Source organism: Euleptes europaea, chromosome 15 (assembly GCF_029931775.1).
Source record: "Euleptes europaea isolate rEulEur1 chromosome 15, rEulEur1.hap1, whole genome shotgun sequence".
Lineage (NCBI taxonomy): Eukaryota > Metazoa > Chordata > Lepidosauria > Squamata > Sphaerodactylidae > Euleptes > Euleptes europaea.
Window position 1 is genome coordinate 49,252,880 of NC_079326.1, and position 21,252 is coordinate 49,274,131.

A 21,252-nucleotide genomic window follows, 5' to 3' on the forward strand; every position below is an offset into this window, starting at 1 on the left:
ATGTAGAGGCAGGCAACACCAAACCATCTCTGTTCTGTCTGTTACCTTGAAAACCTTATGGGGTTGCCTTAAGTCCACTGCGGCTTGATGGCACTTTCCACCACTATCAAGAGTTCACAATCTGACATGTAAATGAAACTTAACTGGAGAGTATGGCACGTAACATATCAGACAAGGTCTTGATTCAGATATCGTGGTTTAAACTATGGATCATCTGACTGAAGGAAGCTCTACTATGGTTTTATGGTAACATCAATCCAATATGTGAACCCATGCCTTGACATTGGTTTATTGGCCAAAGTTAGTCTTAAATATGGTTTCACAAGATGGATGTGGGCCACACCCAGACTTAATCTTAGATTGTTTCCTGGCACTGCCTTTGGCACAATGCAGGGCAACCTGTTCAGTGTCTGCAGGGATGCTGGGGCAGAAAGCAAAGCCAACGAAACCAACCTTTGACGGGGCAAGCAAGGATTTGAATTCTAATCTGTAAACTAAATCCTGGTTTCACAAACTATATAAAATAAGCCATTGATGCCTGTTATGTCTGAACTGAGCCAAGGTTTTGTTTTGTTTTTAAATCATTTTCTTCCTTTAAAAAAATCACTTTCATTTTAAAAAAATCAAAGAAAATGAAGCCTCTTCCATGAGAGAAATGCCCTGTTTACTTGAAGAGGTTTTCTCCTAGGAGTTCAATCAAGAAAAATGAGGTCATCCTAAATTTGCATACAAGTTACAGTTATGTACAGTAATAAAAAAAACCCTTTTTGTCTGTAACTTTTCTAAGGGGGTTGTCTTACATTCAGGGTCATTTTCCTTTTGGGTAAATATGGTAATCAGATCTAAAGCGAATGATTCAAAGTTATTTTAAATATCAGGGCACTGACATACGAAGCTATATTAGATATGCACACTGTCATTTCTTAACTCTGGGACAAGTCTTATCTTCCTAGCTTGTTATTATTATTGGCATGTTCATCTGAGGACCCGCTGCTCACGTCGGCAAGAGAGTGAGCATATGCACACACATGCATGTACATGTGTGTGCATCTCCAAGTCTCTGAACTCACATTAAAACAACAAAGAGCATCTTTCACAGTGTGTGCCCAGGGGATGCTCACAGCTGCAGCCCAGCATGGGTTAAACAACAAGTGTTTCCAATTAAGTGGCTTGCTTATTTTGCCACAGTGAAGAAAACTGGATTTTTTTAAAGCAGGGAATCATGAGTAATCTGTTCTGCAGAGTGGGAGGTGAGAGAAGGAGGGATCGGCGTGATCAAATCTTTTAACATTTCTGAATCAGGTGGAACAGTAGCCTGACTTCATGTTTTCAGTTTACTTCTAAAGCAGTGGGAAAATACAAACCAGATCACCGGCAGCCAGCTCCCCTCTCCCCTAATCTTTAAACAGCCTTCAGAGAAGTCAACACAGTATTTACTACATAGCTTAAAACCCAAATGTACCTTATAAAATATACTAATCACAGGGCAGTCTGTAGAGTCGGGTAATTAAGCAAATCAAGATAATCCCCCTGAGTCTTGGAACCAGCTCCTTTCCCCAGCTGTTACATTGTCAACAGCTGGCATGAATTACTAGTAACATTTGGTTAACTGGATAATAAGGAGGACATTCTGTGGTTGGTCCCAATTCTACATTACTGATCTGCTTCATTAAAGAAACTTCTTAAGAGTCTCTTATTCCCTTCTGGAGCAATGACGATACCTCAAAGAGCAGGTTGGGTTTCACTTCACTAAGAATGTGAAAACAACACAATTACTCAGCTCTTTGATGTTACCTTTTACAGAGTTGCACTTAACTAAGCTCCAATATCCGGTCTTCCAGTCAACAGGCATTGCATCCTAGGCTGTGCCAGGAGCAAGAATACTGACAAAGGCATGTGGTGGATTTAAGTTGCTACACAGAAAACTGTCAAATGTTCAAACAGCTGGGGCAACTGGATAATAAGGAGGACAGGCCAAGCCGGACACAGGAAGTAACTCTTGTCTAAACACTTATGACTTGCAGAAAGAAGGAGAAGGCAAAAAGAAGAAGAGTTGGTTTTTATATGCCAACTTTCTCTACCATTTAAGGAAGAATAAAACCGGCTTACAATCATCTTCCCCTCCCCACAACAGATACCCTGTGTGGTAGGTGGAGCTGAGAGAGCTCTAAGAGAGCTGTGACCAACCCAAGGTCATCCAGCTGACTTCATGTGGAGGAGTGGGGAAACCAACCCGGTTCACCAGATTAGCACCCTCCGCTCATGTGGAGGAGTGGAGGATCAAACCCAATTCTCCAGATCAGACTCCACCGCTCCAAACCACCACTCTTAACCACTATGGCTCTCAAATACCCAGATGGTTTCAGATGGTTGCTACAGGTGTTTGGCAGATACATATGGAAATCACAGCTGGATGATTTTATCATGGTTTATCAACCTTCAGAAATAAAGATGACAACTTCAAATAACCAATATAGTACTAGTGGGGTCAAAAAAGACAATGAAATGCAAGAACTACTGTCTAGTTTCTCCGGTACCATTACAATTAAATACAGTTGAAATATCTCAAAGGAAGCGGACATTCTAGATTATATTTGCTGAATTTTGCAGTTAAATACACAGTTACAGTAAAATATAGTTGAAATATCTCTAAGGAAGCTAACACTCCATATTATTTTGCTGAATTTTGCCAACACCGGCTCAATTCAGACATGGTTTGCAAAGTCCGCCACATTTATCATGACATCTGAACTGATAACAAAATTGAGATTAGCTGGAAAACTAGAATGTGCAATCAGAGTTTGAAAGCCAAAGTCACCCCAAATTATGGCTTGGTGGTAATCAGAAATGTAAAGCCACCTGGGCCCTGACCTGGATAGCCCAGGCCAGCCTGATCTCGTTGGAAGCTAAGTAAGGTCGACCCTGGCAAGTATTTGGATGGGAGACCTCCAAGGAATACCAAGGTTGTGACTCAGAGGCAGGCAACAGCAAACCACCTCAGTGTCTCGAAAACCCCTTGAGGCAGCCATTTTGTTGCTGGCTCTGCCTCCTTTGGCAGCCATTTTGTGGCTGTGCCCAGCACACAGTGTCAGAATTCCAAAAGTGCCCTCAGGCTCAAAAAGGTTGGGGACCCCTGTTTTAGTCAACAGGCTATACAGCAGACTAAATTATACAGATGTAGAATAAGCTTGCAAAACTATATTCATTCTAGAGGGGTAATTTTGTCAAAAGTCTGCAGCAATATAAACAAAAAGCAGTACTGTGGCACCTTAAAGCCTCACACATTTACTGGCTGGGCTCTAGCTTACAAAGGCTTATGCTTCAATAAATCTGTTAGTCCTTAATGTGCCCCAAAGTCTCTCTTTTTTATTTTGAGTACTGTATTAGCATTCACACATCTCTGTAGCCATGAGATCGACCCAGCTGTGCATCATTCTCTCAGGTAGAAAGAAAGCAATTTAACTGAAGGTCAAACCCAAGCTATAAAAATGCCCCTGCTTCTTGGGATCTCAATCAAGCCAGTCAGGAACGACACAGGAGCACACCCTTGGAAGATGGTTAATCTGTGGTGCAGAAGGCTAGAATTTAAATGCTAGCAGACTTAACATGTAGAAATTATACACAGTTGCTCCTCCAAACACCTCACCTTTACCACCTGGGAACGCAATGGTTTCCAGGACCATTTCAAACCATAAGGCAGAAAAAGAAAGCCGTAATGTTATCTGGCTGAGGGGAGAGTGTAGATAACCAGAAATACAACAATGCTTAGCGGGGTTTCAAAGTATTTCTAAATCAATGGTATTTCCCAGAGCAGAACTAACTATTTTGTGTCAAGTATATTAGGGGAACAATGTTCTAGCTAAATGGAGGTAGGGAAGGGCTGTGGCTCAGTGGTAGAGCATCTGCTTGGCATGCAGTAGGTCCCAGGTTCAATTCTCGGCATTTTCCTGCATTAATCATGATATTCTATTCATCCAAAATACACAAAGCTATCAGTTACTTTATCCAGAACGTTATTTTCCTATGTGACTATTCTTGCAAAGGCAATTATCCAAAGCAAGGAGAAACAAGGCATTTGAGTTAAAACTCATATGTCTTTATAACTGCTAAAAATCATGTTGGGGCATATTGAGTTCAGTGCATGGAGAGCTGAGATTTTCTTCTAGTAATTGTAAGAGCATCCACTATTGGGTGACATGTCTTGCCCCTGGGGTTGCCAGCTCCAGGTAGGGAAATTCTTGGAGATTTAGGAAGTGGAGCCTGGGAAGGGCAGGATTTAAAGACGGGAGGGGTCTTAGCTGGGTATAATGCCATAAAGTCTACCTTCCAAAGCAGCCATTTTCCCTAGGGGAATTGATCTTTGTAGCATGGAGATCAGTTGTAATTCCTGGAGATCTCCAGGCCCCAGATAGCTAGGGTTATACATACTCACGCAGAGCAAGTGAGTCACAAATTACAAAGGTGGCATATTATATGCATTGTTCTTAAACTTCTGTGACAATATTCCATAAAGCCAACAATGTCAAACTTCACCCCCACATTCTCTCCCCCAAAGAGGGTAAGCTCAGCATGCTTTATTGCATGCTCAGCATTATCAGAAGCGGTGCAGGAAATGGTGACAGACGCTATGAAAAGATAAGAAGGTCACTCTGCAACAATTAAGCCTACTCTAGGGCTTCCTGTTGGACGGCAGACCAAAGTTGGTCTCTCACTAGGTATTCAAATAAAGTGACAAAAGGAGGCAAAAGGGGGGGGAGCATAGTTAAGTCATGTTAATAACAGGGTGTAACACTGAACTCAAAACAAGTTCTTGACAAAAGGAAAAGTAAAAGTTCTCAAAGCCAGAAAACCAAGCTAATTTGTTTTCTGCCAAGGGGAGAGAACGAGACAAAGGCAGGAAGCACTGTCCTTCCTTTATCCTACTAAATTCTGAGCTTAAAAAAAATCTCAAGTACACACATCCATCAAGATAACAGAGAAGAGACCAAACGGGTTATTGTTTTTTTTTGGGGGGGGGGGAGCTGCAGAGTTCTATTGCAGAAAGTATCCTTTTGTGTATCTGCTGGGTGGAAAATGCTTTCATATTAAGGCAGCTTCCAAATGTGCAGAGTCATTCTGCAATATATACCCATTGTAACGTAATTTTTTTGAGAATCTTGTTTCTTTATTTAGAAAGTGTCTATGTCCCCTCTCCTGAGAACCTTATCGAGATGCTGGCAGTTAGCCCACTGTTATCTCCCCTCCTTGATACAACTTGGTCCAGAGTATATAGATAGCTTGGGGGGTGGGGGGAATGAAGACAAGAAGAGAATTCCTGGTGGATAAGCCTGGTACAAACAATACTAGCCAGGAAAACAACATGGTCATCTAATTCAGTTAAGTGCAGCAGAGCTTCATAAAGATCACTTTTTTTTTTTTGCCGTCGAGTCACAGCTGAATTATGACGACCCTGTGGGGTTTTCAAAGCAAGAGACGTTTGGAGGTGGTTTGCCATTGCCTGCCTCCGTGTCATGACACTGGAGGTCTCCCATCCAAATACTTGCCAGGGTCTGAGAGTGTGTGACTGGCACAAGGTCACTCAGCAAGTTTCTGTGGCAGAGTGGGGATTCGAACATGGGTTTCCCAGATCCTATTCCAACACCTTAACCACTATGCCACACTGGCTCACTAGTTGAAAGATATTGTATTATGAGCATTCCACAACCAGAGAACTAACAGTAGTTAACTCATTTCCACCCTAAGAGGTTTCTAATACTCCTCTGCAGGAGTATATCGTATACCTTGCAGTTGTGGATAAGTTTACATCGGGACCACAAAATGCAGCATACAAACAAGGATAAAAGAACATGAAAGATACTGCAGACTTGGCCAACCTGAGAAACCAGCAGTGGCTGAACATAGACTGACCCAGGACACAGGGTCTTATTCCAAGACACTGAAATACTGGACAATTCTACCAACTATTTTGTCAGATTACACCAGGGGTGGGGAACCTTTTTCCTGCCAAGGGCCATTTGCACATTTATAACATCATTCGGGGGCCATACCAGGTGTGGATCTCCCGGTGGGTGGGGGAGAGGCTAGGGTTGCCACGTCTCCGGCCACCACCTGGAGGCCACCACCAGGCGGGAGGGCAACCAGCGGTGGGCCTGAGCAAACGAGGAACCAGGGAGGCGCAGCCCGCGGTCAATCGGCAAGGGAGGAAGGAAGGAAAACAGAGAAAGAGGAAAAGGGAGAGAGGGAGAAAGAAATGGAAAGGAGGGGAGAAAGAAAAGGACGGAGGGAGACAAAGAAAGAGACAGAAAGAGAGGGAGAGAGAAAAGCCTTCTCCCCCCCCCACACACACACACCTGCCGGCCGCACGCGACCTGGCCCCAGGCTCCATGCCCTCCCCGCCCCAGAGTCCACAAAAGGCCCCCTGAAGCCCAATGGGCTCCTGCGTGCATGCTCTGCCGCCGGGAGCCGCGGGCCTCTTCCCCGCCCTCGCTGCTCAACAGCCGACAGGCAGCAAGAGTGTGCCCCTGCACGCTGCGGCTATAGGGGGCAACCTTGGGGGAAGCATCCCTCTCCCTCCTCTTGCCAGCCAACAGCAGTCAGTTGACGAGAGGAAGTCTAAAGGGCACCACAGCAAGCTGTGGCCCCAGGAACACCCTCAGGGAGGGCCGCCCTATGCCGAGCCTCCGTGGCGGGGCCCCGGAGCTCCTGAGGGCCACAAAAAATGTCCTTGGGGGCCGCATACGGCCCCCGGGCCTGAGGTTCCCCATCCCTGGATTACACAGATCACAGATAACAGATCACTTCAGGATACAATGGTTCCACATTAACATACCACACCCTCATTAGCACATTGTCTTACAGGACAAGGATTAGCACATTACCTTCAATACTTTGCAGGACAATGACTCAGCTCAAACCCAATCCCCTTTTGACTATATATTGCTCTTCCTACACACTTGACACTGAGAGACACTGTCCTTCAGTGTTCCTCCTCTGAAGATGCCTGCCACAGCTGTGGGAGAAACGTCAGGAAAGAAAATACCAAGACCACGGTCACACAACCCGGATTACCTACAAGAACCGATGAACTCTGACCGTGAAAGCCTTCGACAATAAACATCCCTAGATTAATAGTTTTGCAAGCAATAAAGGGCAGTTCCACTACACTCACAAATTTAAAGAAAAATAAATTAAATGTAATTCATTCCAATCATCCTCTGTCTCTTATTGCAGTATTTCAATTATCCCACTGATAATTGATGATGATGATATCAATTATCCTACTATTATCCTACTATATTGTTGGTTATGTTGATGAAGCCTTTATCAGAATGAAGACGAAACTTAATATAGTGAGCCACTTAAGTAAAAATACTTGGACCACCATCCTAAAACAATTACAGTAAAGGCTTTGTCATCTGGCACTCATGGGGAACAGGAGCTGCTGGTTAATCAAATGTGCCAGATAATCAAGCTTATTTCTGTGCCCTAACCACAGCAACCAAACCCCACCCCATTGGGAATGCCGTAATGGCAGTCCCTATGCTTTTGGTGGAACCTCCTCCCCCCAAAGCATGGAGCTGTCCTACTCAGTAGGAAGCCAGGAAGTCTGGGAGCCTCTGGCTGTGCTGGATCCTGACAGCTCAAGAAAGGTTGAGGGGGAAGGAGATACTCAAGGATGACATCGTGGCACAGCTGGCTGTCAGAATCTGACCAACTGGAGAGCTGGGAGTGTCCCACATGCACGCCTGAAGACCCAGGAGGGGGGGACAGAAATACTGCATTTAGTATTGATCTCTTTATTGATTTATATAAATTGATTGATTGATTGATTGATATTGATCTCTTTAAAAACTTGTCAATTTTGATTTCTCAGGCTAGACATTTAAGACGAGTTCCCCGATATATTTTTACAAAAATAATTATTACCAGCTCTCGGGGCAGAAAGGTTTCTTCTTGCCGAGCAACAACCAAGCAGACAAGCTCTCCTTGCTTCGTGCTCCTCAAGGTAGCCACCAGCTCTTCTTGGGTTTTGCCAGTGATGTCTCTACCATTCACCTAATGGAAGCAACAACCCAGAAAATATAATGGGTCCAGACTAAGACACGTCCCTGTCAGACACATTACCAGTAGAATCACAGAATCATCGAGTTGGAAGGGGCCATACAGGCCATCTAGTCCAACCCTCTGATCAATGCAGGATCAGCCCAATGCAGGATCCATGCAGGATCATCCCTGACAAGTGCGTGTCCAGCCTCTGCTTAAAGACTGCCAGTGGGGGGGGGGGGGGGCTCACCACCTCCCTAGGTAGCTAATTCCACTGTTGAACAACTCTTACTGTACCCAAAGATCCTGTTCACACATTCTGCTGCCCAGAAATGTATCCCCCATCCAGTATGAATGTCCCTCATTTCTGTTACCAGATGTAGAACTCGGCACTTATCCTTGTTGAACTGCATCCTGTTCACATCCGCCCACTCTTCTATCAGCCCTGATAGCATTGAGCAGGCAGGAGCTTGGGGGATGGGTGAGGCAACTGCAGCAACATCACTTGCTGCTGTACTCCTGTGTGGATGGGAGGAGACATTTAGAAATACTTGCCGATGCAAGAGTTGACCCTCACTGGATTTGGATTTGGACAATGACCTTTAACAGGAGTGGGAAAGATAATTTAGTGGTCTTTGCTGAGAAAGGACTGAGAACCCATCAGCACCTCAATATTAATACTGGTATCTACGATACCCTCAGTCTGAAACTGTATACGCTGGTTGCTAGTTTGCTTCTCAGCTCAATCCAAAAACCATTTATGATCTGAGACCCTCACATCCAAGGGACCAATTCTACCCATATGACATTTGTCACTGGAGGCTTTACGTCTAGTTCCATCCACCAGGGCAGTGAGGACTGCTTTGGCTCAGACCGAGGCACTCTCAGTGGCTCCTCCTATTTTATAGAATGGCCTCCATGAAGTGGTCAGGGAAGCACCCGCCCTTCAGAGATTTCAAAAACAACGTACAACTGAATGGCTTAAGCATGCTTTGGTGATCCTTGATTAAGAAAAGGCTTTGTTATTGAGTGACAGAGAGGCTAGTGTTTTAAGAAACAGCGCTCTGGTCAAACTACAATGGACCTATGTAACCAGGACTAGCAGGAACCATTCTCTGCCATGTTATAAGGACAGTGTGTAAAGTAACTCCATGGTCTTTAGCAAACTGGATGGCAACTTTCAGCAGCCAAGCTTAAAAGGACTTAGATGCTGAAGTACTCTGACATATTACATTTAACTGGCATGAAAATACTGACACAACCTAATGGGGGGGGTAGTTTTGCCATAGCCGGGGACGGCGCAGCCAAGCCGCCTCCTGAGCGGGTTGCTGCTGACCACAGCAAGCCGAAAATACAATTTCGAAGGAAACCCCGTAGAACTCTATGGAGTTCTATGGAGAGTTCCATGGGGCTACATCTGCCTTTTTGCAGGCATAACTCTGTGCTTAAAAAAAGAGGTGTTCCTGAGCCAAAAGGGCTTAGGGAGCTAACTAATGTTAGCTCTGCCCCAGGGAACACCCCTTTGATGCCAGTGCGAGCCACTGCGCCGGGAAAACGCTGCTGGCGAGACTGTGCGGGTGCCTGTGGCTTGATCTGCTGAGCAGCTTTCCAGGGCCAGTGAGTCCCTCCCCACATTGTTGTTAGTGCCACATTAGCTGGCGCAAGTGGCACTAACGCTGGTGATGAGCTCACTATCACCTCCCTTCCCCCCCGCCAGTTAGGATTGAATTTATATTGTACTTAATCACAAGATCAAGTACTTGAGGATTGGTGGTAAACTTGGCAAGCACTTTTAAGGGAAAGGCACTAAAATGACCCTCTTATTACAGTACACTATGAGTCAGCTACAAGAACTGCCCTCTAATTCTTACACTATTGCCTTACTAGTGTAGGATGCAGCTAGTAAAAGGTCTTGAAATATGTTTCCATAGTATACTATATCAAAATCCACGGAACAATAATTTTGTGGCAAAGAAAATAGTTTCCAAACCTCCAGTATTCTATCTCCAGACTGTAAACGCCCATCTTTAATTGCTGCGCCCCGTGGTAAAATATTCTTCACAAATATCGGACCAGGGCCATGAACAGAAGAGTCTCTGGTAACCACAGTGAAACCAAGTCCGTCCGGACCTAAACAAAAGGGCCAAAAAATCTGTGAATCTGGGAGAACAACTAGCAGCAAAAGAGATTAGATCAAAGATTTATTTTAAGGGTCAAACATTTAGATTACAAGAAGTCTGCATTATATCAGGCACCACCACTGTGCTCCAATACCTGCTTTATTTTAGTGGTGAATTAAGGTCACATTTTCAGCTTCCTTCAAACAGCTTGGTAAGCCCTTTCTCCTCTCCTTTACATTATTTTTTTCTCTCCTGAAGTGTACATTTTTCTTGGGTAACGAATGCACACTCTTTTATAATAAAATAACCACCAATGGCATCTTATGATACAAAAGATCAAGAGGACAGAAAAATATCTAAACAATTTCTTTCAAACAAATAATGAATAGTCTTGGCTATCTTATCAGGATATTTCAGCAAACTATTAGAACATGCACATTTGAATGTACATCCTAAAATTGTAAAATAGTTTCCAAGTGCCATACAAATGTATCGAGGAAGAAAAATCAAAACAGTTTACAATCACCTTCCCTTCCCCTCCCCACAACAGACACCCTGTGAGGTAGGTGGGGTTGAAAGAGCTCTAAGAGAGCTGTGACTAGCCCAAGGTCACCCAGCAGGCTTCATGTGTAGGAGTGGGGAAACCAACCTGGTTCACCAGATTAGCATCCATCGCTCATGTGGAGGAGTGAGGAATCAAACCTAGTTCTCCAGATTAGAGTCCACCAAACCACCATTCTTAACCACTGTCATCTTGGTATGGGGACCAAGATGATACTCATACTTGAACCACACCCAAAAAAGTTCCCAGAACAAACACATCAACTTTGATTTTAATATCTCAGTAACTAAAGGAGTTGTTTTATTGTTCTCTCCGTCCTCCTTGAAAATGAATGTGGGGATGAAGCTGGAATTCAAACTTCAAATGCAGAATGGCATCCTGAACAACCATGCCAACTGTTATACCAGTAGATTAATGTTCAGCTACCAGGAAATCTTAGAACTATGACCAATTTTCCATTAATTCGATTCAGCTACTGAAGGTCTACAATATCATTGGTCCAAGCTGTGGTTCATGGTTAAAACGGCCCTTCCATCAAAGTATTATTGTCAAAGAATCAGGGACGGTGATTTAAGTAAATGTTGACACAAACATGAGAGAACAAACTGCTGCTCTAACAGATAAATAATGACTAAAACTGATCATATTAGGAAGACATTATCAGTTTTGTAAATCTGTGCTTCTCATCAAACCATTACCTTTCTTGAGGTCTATTCTTATCTTCTTTGCATTTTTCTTACTGCCGAAGCCCATCAGTGGAGACAGTGACGGGGACGATGGCTTCCTACTGAGCCTTGGAAGATTGGGACTTTTGGCGGTATGTAGCACTGTCCTCACACCAGTCTCCGAGTTGTTCATTCCACAGGGGTCTGCTGCCTTTGTCATTGGTTTTAGATAGATAGGAGGTGGAACCTTTCCCTTTGAGACATGCTCAACATTATCTGCAGGATATAAAGGTGCAATGACGGCCTTTTCATATTGTTCACGGCTGTATGGAGGAACCACTTCCAAGATTATACTGTGTGATTTCATGGCTTGGCGGAAAATATCTTGCGCTCTAAAACAGACAGAGGAGAATTATACACAAATCAGAAAAACTAATGTGCTTCATGTGTCATCCCCCACCCCTGCACAAACTTGTATGGAAAGAGTTAGGGTACAGGATGCTGAACGAGTTAAGACCATGTGAGCTTCATAACCATGCAGGGACTAGAACCAGGGATTACCATGCCCAAATCCAGCAGTACATCCATTAAATCCACTATATGCTAGACATTAGGAATAATTTTCTAACAGTTAGAGCGGTTCCTCAGTGGAACAGGTGAGCTCTCCTTCCCTGGAGGTTTTTAAGCAGAGGCTAGATGGCTATCTGTCAGCAATGCTGATTCTATGACCATAGGCAGATCATGAGAGGGATGGCTCATTGGCCATCTTCAGGGCATGGAGTAAGGGTCACTGGGCATGTGTGGGGCAGGAGGTAGTTGTGAATTTCCTGCATTGTGCAGGGGGTTGGACTAGATGGCCCTGATGGTCCCTTCCAATTCTGTGATTCTATGATAGGTTAATTTCTTGTTACTCTTCTGATCTTTGTTCATATAAAATGGGAATAGCATGCACTCTTCTATCATAATGGTAATACTGAATAAGGCAAACTTTGCCTCTGTGTCGGCTGAAACATATTTCTTTCCCCTGCTCACTTGCACATATAGCAGCTCAGAAGAGCGGTCTACTCAAGTGAGCCTGTAACATCTGATGGGGAGCTTGCGTAATCCCCACTTCCAATTTATATTACCAAGGTGTTCACTGTGGCACTGCCCAGTTTTCTTCTCATACATTACACACATGTAAGCTGTTGAAATACATCCAGCCTTCCACCTCAATCGGTCCTTGTAAACCCAATGTAAACAATGAGGTTCGCTTAACTGAATTTCTGCTATAAATTCTCGACTCTTGACAAGGAAAAAAAATAAAAACTCTCTCTACAAAGGAGAGAAATGACTTTATCTCAGCATGATTCCTGGGGACAGCCATATGTTTGAATTACAGGTTAGGTTTATTTTTCTAATGCATTGCAGTCATTTTCCCAAAAGCTCCTCTACTAGAAAATTTAAGAATGCTATATCCACAGTTCATTTAACCTCAAATAATCCCCTGCCACTTCAGAAACCATTGAGATATTCTATAAAAACAACAACAGATAATTATGATAATGATTGTCACCCCTCCAACGTTAAGGTTGATGACGAAGAGACTGAAATTGTTAAAAGTTTTTCTGTTCCTTGGTTAATCATCAACCTAAAGGAGATAGCGTCTGCATTCGTTATGGATTGCAATATGAAAGTATGTGTCACGCAAATCCAAAACAACAAACCACATCTGTTCCTCCAGGAGAGGCAGGACCTCGGGAAGTGATAGCATGTGAAACTTCTGGACTTCCATGAAGTCATTAACTCCCCTCAGGTCCAGAATAGGGTGTTTCCCCCCACACTTTTTGTTGACCAGGAAGAAACGGGAGTAATACCCATGACCCCAATCAGTAGAGGGGACCTGACGAATAGCCCCTTTTTCCAAGAGTTCTTGGACCTCCTGTAAGAGTTGGGCGGGAGCCTGCGAAGTAGTGTAAGCCGGAAGGAGGTAGGGAGGCAGGGTTTCAAACTCAATAAAGTATCCATGCTTTATTATTCTAGGAACCCACATATCCTCTGTAATGGAACACCAAACATTATAATACCCAGACAACCAGTCTGTGAAACAAACATGTGTATCTAGTCATGCCTATTTAGGCTTAGGAGGGCGATTGGGAGATGGTCTGGGCCCCTTACAGGGTCTGGGTCTGCCCATAAACTTCTGATCCTGTTGGTTGTTTTGGAAGGAAGGACGGAAGTGAGATTGTTGTTGGAAGGCACCTTGGTACCTGTAGGGCCAGGAAGGTTGGGACTGCCTACCCAAATATCTGGGCTTATAAGCCGGTATGGTAGGAGCAATACCCAAGGACTTAGCATTGGTTTTGTTTTTCTTGAGTTGATCAAGAAATGCATCGGTTTGATTGCTGAAGAGCAAGGTCCCCTCAAAGGGCAAGTCCTCGATTCGCGATCGAGTATCATACGGGAGAGCGGAATGCCTAAGCCATGCATGCCTCCTGAGAACTATGGACAAGGCCATGGCCTTACTTGAAGCGTCCGTAACGTGACATGCAGCAGTTAGTTGCTGGCTAGCCAGTGTCATGCCTTCCCCCTGGACCGCCTTGGCTGACAGGCATTGGTACTCAGGTAGGATGCTAATCTGTGGGGAAACTCTATCCCATAAGGCATATTGGTACCTAGCCATAGCTGCCATAAAATTAGAAATTCGAAGGCCCACAGCACTGGATGTGTAGATTTCCTGGCTAGGACGTCTACTTACCGCCCCTCCCTATCTTGGGGTGAGGAGTGCGAGCCTGATCTATTTTTGCCTGGTAGGGCTTCGACTACCATGGAATTTGGGGGAGGATGTTGGTACGGGAATTCACCGCCCTCACGGCGGATTTTGTAAAGCTTCTCGACTCTCTTAGAGGACAAGGGAACCGATGCTGGCTTGGTCTAGTTAGAATTGACCACCTCCGTTATACTTTTAATCATTGGGAGGGCCACAGGACCTGTTTCTGGGGAATGTAGAATGTCCATGATAGAGTCAACAGGTCTTGAGTCATCAGAACGATAATCAATATTTAGAACATTAGCCATGCATATCAATTGCTCCGCATACAGCTTTACATCCCCCGAAGGGGAGACGGCGTTAGTATCCCCCACAATGTCCCCGGGTGAGGGTTGAGAGGTACGGGATTCAGAGTCAGAGTCCTGTGTAACCACGGCGTCAGAGTGGACCGTGTCCACTAATATGGGTGAACTTGGAAGGGGAATCTCTCAATGGGATTCTTGCCTCTGCAACACACAGTCCCGGGAAGCCTCTTGGCACCGAGATTCATTGTGAGGATGCTGATGCGAAGGGCGATGGCAAGAGTCATCGCGGCGTCTATGTCAGCGGCAACAAGGCGACAGACTTCGACGGCTGCGGTACTGCGGCGAGGATGATCGGTGTCGGGTTCTTCCGTGAGGCCTGGAACGTAAGGAACAGGAGGAGGATGACCACAAGGAATCGTCTCGGCGCCGAAAAATTCGGCGCCGAGAACCGGAGCAGCTCCGAGAATTGGAGCGACTATAATGACCGGACGGGCGATGGGATCTTGAACAGTGCCGATGATCGGACAGGCAATGGGATCTTGATCGGAGTTGAGAATTCAATCGGCGGCGATGATCGGACGGGCGGTGGGATCTAGGCTGGCGAAGGTGATCGGACAGGCGGGTGATGGTCGGACAGGCAGTGGGATCTCGATCGAGTACGTGATTGGCTCCGAGAATTTGAACAACTCTGGGCACTACGTTTGGATCCAGAACGGGGCCTCGAAGTCGAATGATGGGTCGATGCCAAAGGGCTGTGTGATCTAGGATGACCGCCAGAGCCAGATCTACGGTCAATATGTATCTCTGCCGCAGTGCCGACTTCTCTGCTGCTAGGCTCAGGAGGATTTGGTGTAACAGCGCCGACTTCAACCCTCGGGAGAACCTTGTCCGGCTTCGGCAAATGCACATCCTTATATAGTTGTGTAAGGAACTGTGCGTGGAATTGCTGATCATCCTGGGATCTGCTCTGAACCGTAGCAGAGGGATTAACCAGGGAATCACGAGGAGGTGTGTCCTCAAGAACAATCGGTGGAGTTGGTTGACGCAAGGAGACGTTGACGTTGAAAGGAGTCGAGGTGATCCCGATGCCGATCGATTACGAGGAGACTTTGAGGAAGATCAACGCTGAGGGGCTCGGTGCCGAGGAGATTTTGAAAGAGACTGTTGGCGGTGTTCCGAAGTGGCCGGAGCAAGGAACTTGGCCGATTGAATAATGGATTTCACTGTCTTAGATGACCGAAGGGAGGATTTGTCTCGCTTAGACATACCTCCAGCATCCAGCCGAGTTTCCCGATGAGGAAGTTTTTTCTCAGGCTCCGTGGAAGTCGATTCTTCAGGGCCAGCCGATTCTTCAAGGTCCAGACAAAGGGACTCCATGTAAAGATGAGACTTCAGATGATCAGTGCGGGCCTTCAATGCTCTCAAAGTGAGCTTGGCACAGCTCTTACAGGGAGAAGGAATATGACCTTCTCCCAGACAAAAAAGGCAATCTTTGTGGCAATCAGACTTAGCCATTTTGGTGCCACAAGAACAGCATTGTTTGAAAAAAGGAACCTTTTTTGACTCCATTTTATGTAGAGAAGCTACAGACATGTTCTGTCTCCATGGCGGCAGAAAGAGAACTGGAGGGGAGAGTGCTCCCTCCCCCTGGGACATGTGACCATTGGGTGGGAAGGCTGCATGCCCCGAGGGGAGGGGGAGAACTCTCACTTTCGATTTTGCTAGAAGCTGACAAATCTTATCCGTGGCTGGTCTGAGCCTGCGCAGTCCCAATGTGTGCCTGCTGGAAGCCGTGCAAATGAACAGGGGGCATCCTTTTAAAAAATATGTATTTTCTTGGGGTGGGGAGCCTCTTGTGAGATGGGACATGAAGCTGCCTTATACTGAATCAGAATACAAAGCATAAGTATGACACATACAGTGTATAATATAATGTCATAATTACAATCCAATTATACATTCGCATATATATTCCTGTCTACACACCAACTAAAGAAAATATAGCAGTTCTATAATGCATAAACTTAACAGGAGATAATAGAGCAGAAAGACAAAAACGGGAAAAGGAGAAAGTCCTAGTATATACCGTATTTTTCGCTCCATAAAACGCACTTTTTTCCTCCTCAAAAGTGAGGGGAAATGTCTGTGCGTCTTATGGAGTGAATGTGCGCACAGAGCCGGCTGGGCACACTGGGAGGCGGGCGGGGAAAGCCGGCTCGCACCATTCCAGCACGCCCAGCCGGCTCTGTGCGCCCTGCCCGCCTCCCAGCTGGCCGTCGGGGCGCACAGAGCCGGCTGGGCGCACTGGAAAAGCGCGAGCCGGCTCTGTGCGCCCCGCCCGCCTCCCAGCTGGGGGTCAGGGGGGGCGCACAGAGCCGGCTTGCGTCGTTCCAGCGCGCCCAGCTGGCTCTGTGCGCCCCGACAGCCAGCTGGGGGGGGGGAGGCGTCTTATGGTCAGGTGCGTCTAATGGAGCGAAAAATACGGTAAATCTGAAAAGTTCCTAATGATTATATGAATCCTTTCTTCCTTCTTTTTGTGTAGGAGACTTCAAGAAGATAACATACATTCCAACTGGAGGTGTTGGTAAGTATAAATACAGCCTTGGTGATAGAATAAATCTTTCCTTGTTTTTCTTAGCAGGAAAACTTCAAGTCAAAAAGAGACAACCTGGCAGCCTCATTAAGTTGTTTCGCATTGCTCCCCAGAGCTAGGCTTTTTCAATCCTCAAAAATTACAATCTCATTCTTTTTGCATTTTCCAGGTAGGGTTATATCACCATCTTGCTCATCCTCCTGAATTAGACCATTGGTTCACCAAAGTCAGTATTGTCCATTCAGACTGGCAGCAGCTCTCCTCGTCCTTTAACCTGGAGATGCTGGGGACTGAACCTGGGACCTTCTGCATGCCAGGTAGATGCTCTATCACTGAGCCATAGTCCCTTCCCCATATCAACCAACTGCATTTTTGTATGTATTTATGTGGGGAAAAGTAGCATAAAAATATATATATATTACATATAACACATCCATAGAATTCTTCATCTCCACAGCTGGCCTGCACAGGCACAGTCCCATGTGGGACTGCACAGAAGCAACGAAGATGGGAGGGGGGGAGAAACCCAGTGTATTTCATAAGCTACAGAGGCAGGATTATGGTTCTGTAATTATATACAGTCAGAAAAGATAGCTGACCTTAAAGAATTATTCTGGTTTAATCTGAACTGCATATAACTCTGGCAGTGAACACAATTTTTTTTTTAAAAAAAAAACCCCCGCAAAACTCACTGTGCAAAGGTTTTATCTGCAAGATCTATGTTGTTTATCTTCACAATGCATTCATTCTCATGGAAAAGTCCATCCCGCTTAGACCGGCTATTCTCCTCAATGCCACGGATAAAGAGCCCTAGGATCCTGGGGGTGAAAAATACAAAATTACTTGGAATTACTTTATCAGATACGATTCTCTTTATAAATAAGAAATGTGTTTTTGAGGACATTATAACGAGTGGCAGCTTTCCAATAATTCTAGAGGTGTAGCCATTGTAGGGGTCTAGTGACACTTTGAAGACTAACAAATTTTAAACCTAGACTAAGCTTTTTTGACATAGAACCCACTTCATCGGATGCTGTATCTGTGTTAAAAAGGTAAAGGTCCCCTGTGCAAGCACTGGGTCATTCCTGACCCATGGGGTGACGTCACATCCCGACGTTTCCAAGGCAGACTTTTGCGGGTTGGTTTGCCAGTGCCTTCCCCAGTCATCTGTGTTATGCTGGAATAAAACCTTGTTAGTCTTTAAAGTTTTGACTCTCAGTGAGAAAGGCAGGCTATAAATGAAGTAAATAAATAAAAATAAAGGTGAACTATACTCTTATCGCCCTGACCTGGATGGCCCAGGCTAGGCCAATCTCATTGGATCTTGGAAGCTAAGCAGGGTGTCCCTGGTCAGCACTTGAATGGAAGATCACCAAGGAAGTCCAGGGTTGTGACATAGAGGCAGCCAATGGCAAACGTCCTCTGAACGTCTCTTGCCTTGAAACCCCTATGGGGTTGCCATAACTCAGCTGCAACTTGAGGGCAAAAGAAAAAAGACTCTTACTTCATTTCTCAATAAACTGTGCGTACGCATACACAGAAGCTCTCAGAAGACCTCTTCTAAACATATACAAGGCATGTAGATAAATGCATACATTTCCAAAGTTCGGGAAATCACAATTAGCTGTTATTCTCTGAGTGGAAGCCTGTGCAGTCACGCATGGGTTTGTGCCTTTGCCAAGTTATGGCATGTTTAAGAACAATCTATATGTGAGGACATGTTGCCACCCTTCCCCTAAACAAACCAGGAAACTAAAGAGTGTGGGGGGAAGTAAGTTTCTAGTCCCTTCCCTTGCAGAGATATAAGGGAAAAGGTATATCTCCGCGAGGGATTTACTTTTTTTTTTAATGAAAGCTGGGAATTCAGAAAACCTCCCAAGCTTATTGTTACAATGTTCCAGAGATATATTAATATTTTAGTGTTTTTTTTTAAAGGGGGGGGGGTCTATGATGCCACCAATGATGAAAGTACCCTCCTCTGAAAATCCTCATTATTGAAGGAATATTTAGAAGAAAACAGACTCCACAACTGTGAAAATGCACAGGGAGGGTAGACATGAGGAACAACCATGCCCAAACCAATTCCAGTGCTTGTGGGTCAACTCCCACAAAAATCAGGAATAAATGAAGCATGAGGAAAAGCCCATAGTCAAGTTTAAATGAAAGCAAACAAGAAACAATAGGTAAAGAACTGACATTAAATCACCAACAGATGTTGAAAAATTCTTGAGAAAATACAGAAAAGAACTAACAGAGGTTCCTTCTGAAGGGCAGGAACTTGAACATGAAGAAGAAGAAGATCTCTCATCCCAGGGAGTAACTGGAGGATTTACGTCATAAAAGTTTATTTTAATAAAGCAACTATCATGGCTAAGGCAATTTCATGGAATTAATGGACTGAATGAAAAAGTCAAAAGAGAACGGATTTTTAAATTCTTGCAAAAACAAAAATATACTTTAATTTGTCTACAAGAAACTCATATCTCAAAAAAAGATAGAAAATATTTGGAAAGGAAATTGCTGGAAGTGTTCATCAGTACAAAATAAAACTAAGGGAGTGGTTATATATGCACAACCTAATCTGGCTCCTGAATTGGTCTACAAAGATGAGGAAGGCCGTATTGTGATAATTAGAATAAAGATAATGAGTCAAAAATATTAGTAGCTGGGATCTATGCACCAAATGAAGGAAAGACCAAGTTTTACAAGCAATTACATGATGTTTTACTTCAATATGCCCAAAAACAGATCCTATTGATGGGAGACTTCAATGGAGTTATTTCTCCAGGTATGGATAAGAAAACTCTAGCTAAGGATGATAAAGAAGGAAGCCTTCCAAAAACTTTTTTTCAAATGACTGAGGAACTGGAAATACAAGACATCTGGAGAACTATGAACACAACGGCTAAAGAATATAACTTTTATTCGGCAAGACATGATTCACACTCCAGAATAGATATGATTTGGGCAAGTAAATCAGTTTTTACACAATTGAGTAAAATACACATTGTGCCAAGAACTTTTTCAGATCATAACCCGGTTTCTTTCGAATGGAACAACAGACAAGCATTCAGATGGAGACTAAATGACAAACTTTTGAAAGATGAGAAAATACAGGCAGAGCTATTAACTTTAATTAAAGATTTCTTTGAAATAAACATGAATGGAGAAACCACCTTAAATACAATTTGGGATGCGTTTAAAGCAGTAATAAGGGGATTTATGATCCAGAAAAATACAGCATGGAAGAAACAGCAGCTACAGTTGACCAACAATATACTTTGGGATTTACAAAAACTAGAACAAGAAATGACTTTAGAATTACACAAAAATCAGAAACTACTATCTTATGGAAAATAAATGCTCTCAAACATCAGTTAAATATGGTGGTCTTGGAAGAAATGAATAGAAATCTGAAATATGCAAAACAAAGACATTTTGAACACGCAAATCGACCAGGTAAATTTCTGGCAAGTCAACTGAGAGACTCCTTTCAAAAAAGAATCACTGCTAAATTGCAAACTCCAAAAGGACCGGTCTTCACTATTACTGGTATACAGAAAGAATTTGTCTCTTTCTATACCAAATTATATCGAAAAGACAATATTTCGAACAAGAAGATGGAAAATTTTTTACATTCCATAAACATAAAAAAATTATCACTTGCTCAGCGAGAATCAATTGATGAGCCAATTTCTTTAGAGGAACTAGAAGAAACTTTTTCTAACCAAAAGACAGATAAAACCCCTGGACCAGATGGAATTACTGCATTATTTTATAGAACATTTAAATTACAATTGTTGAATCCATTTTTAATGGTTTGCAATACAATACTAGATACGGGCTTATGCCCTGAAACATGGACACATGCCTTTATTTCGTTAATTCACAAGGCTGGAAGGGACCCAGAAAGAGTAACCAACTATAGGCCCATTTCATTGATAAATGTAGACTACAAAATATATGCCTCTGTGTTGTCGTCAAGAATCAAGAAATTAATTAAAGAATTGGTTCATGAAGACCAAGCAGGTTTCGTTCCAGGAAGGCAAATAAAGGATAATCTTAGGGTACTACTAGATGCTCTAGAGTACTATGAATATAACATTCAACACAAAGCAGCTTTTGTTTTCCTGGATGCTGAGAAAGCTTTTGATATGGTATCTTGGGACTTCATGAAAAAAGTCTTGAAAGAAATGAACTTTGGAGAAAATTTTA

The 21,252-nt window shown here is 43.9% G+C and overlaps 1 protein-coding gene across 1 annotated transcript in view; it reads right to left on the reverse strand.

The window, feature by feature from the left end:
• Positions 1 to 21,252, reverse strand: part of PARD3B (par-3 family cell polarity regulator beta) — a 578,916-nt gene that overhangs the window by 352,800 nt on the left and 204,864 nt on the right. Inside the window, exons 7-10 of the mRNA XM_056861663.1 lie at positions 17,730 to 17,855; positions 11,424 to 11,782; positions 10,034 to 10,173; positions 7,927 to 8,055 (exon numbers count right to left, since the gene is read on the reverse strand). Coding sequence (XP_056717641.1) covers positions 7,927 to 8,055; positions 10,034 to 10,173; positions 11,424 to 11,782; positions 17,730 to 17,855 — 754 coding nt within the window. The remainder of the gene's footprint in view (positions 1 to 7,926; positions 8,056 to 10,033; positions 10,174 to 11,423; positions 11,783 to 17,729; positions 17,856 to 21,252) is intronic.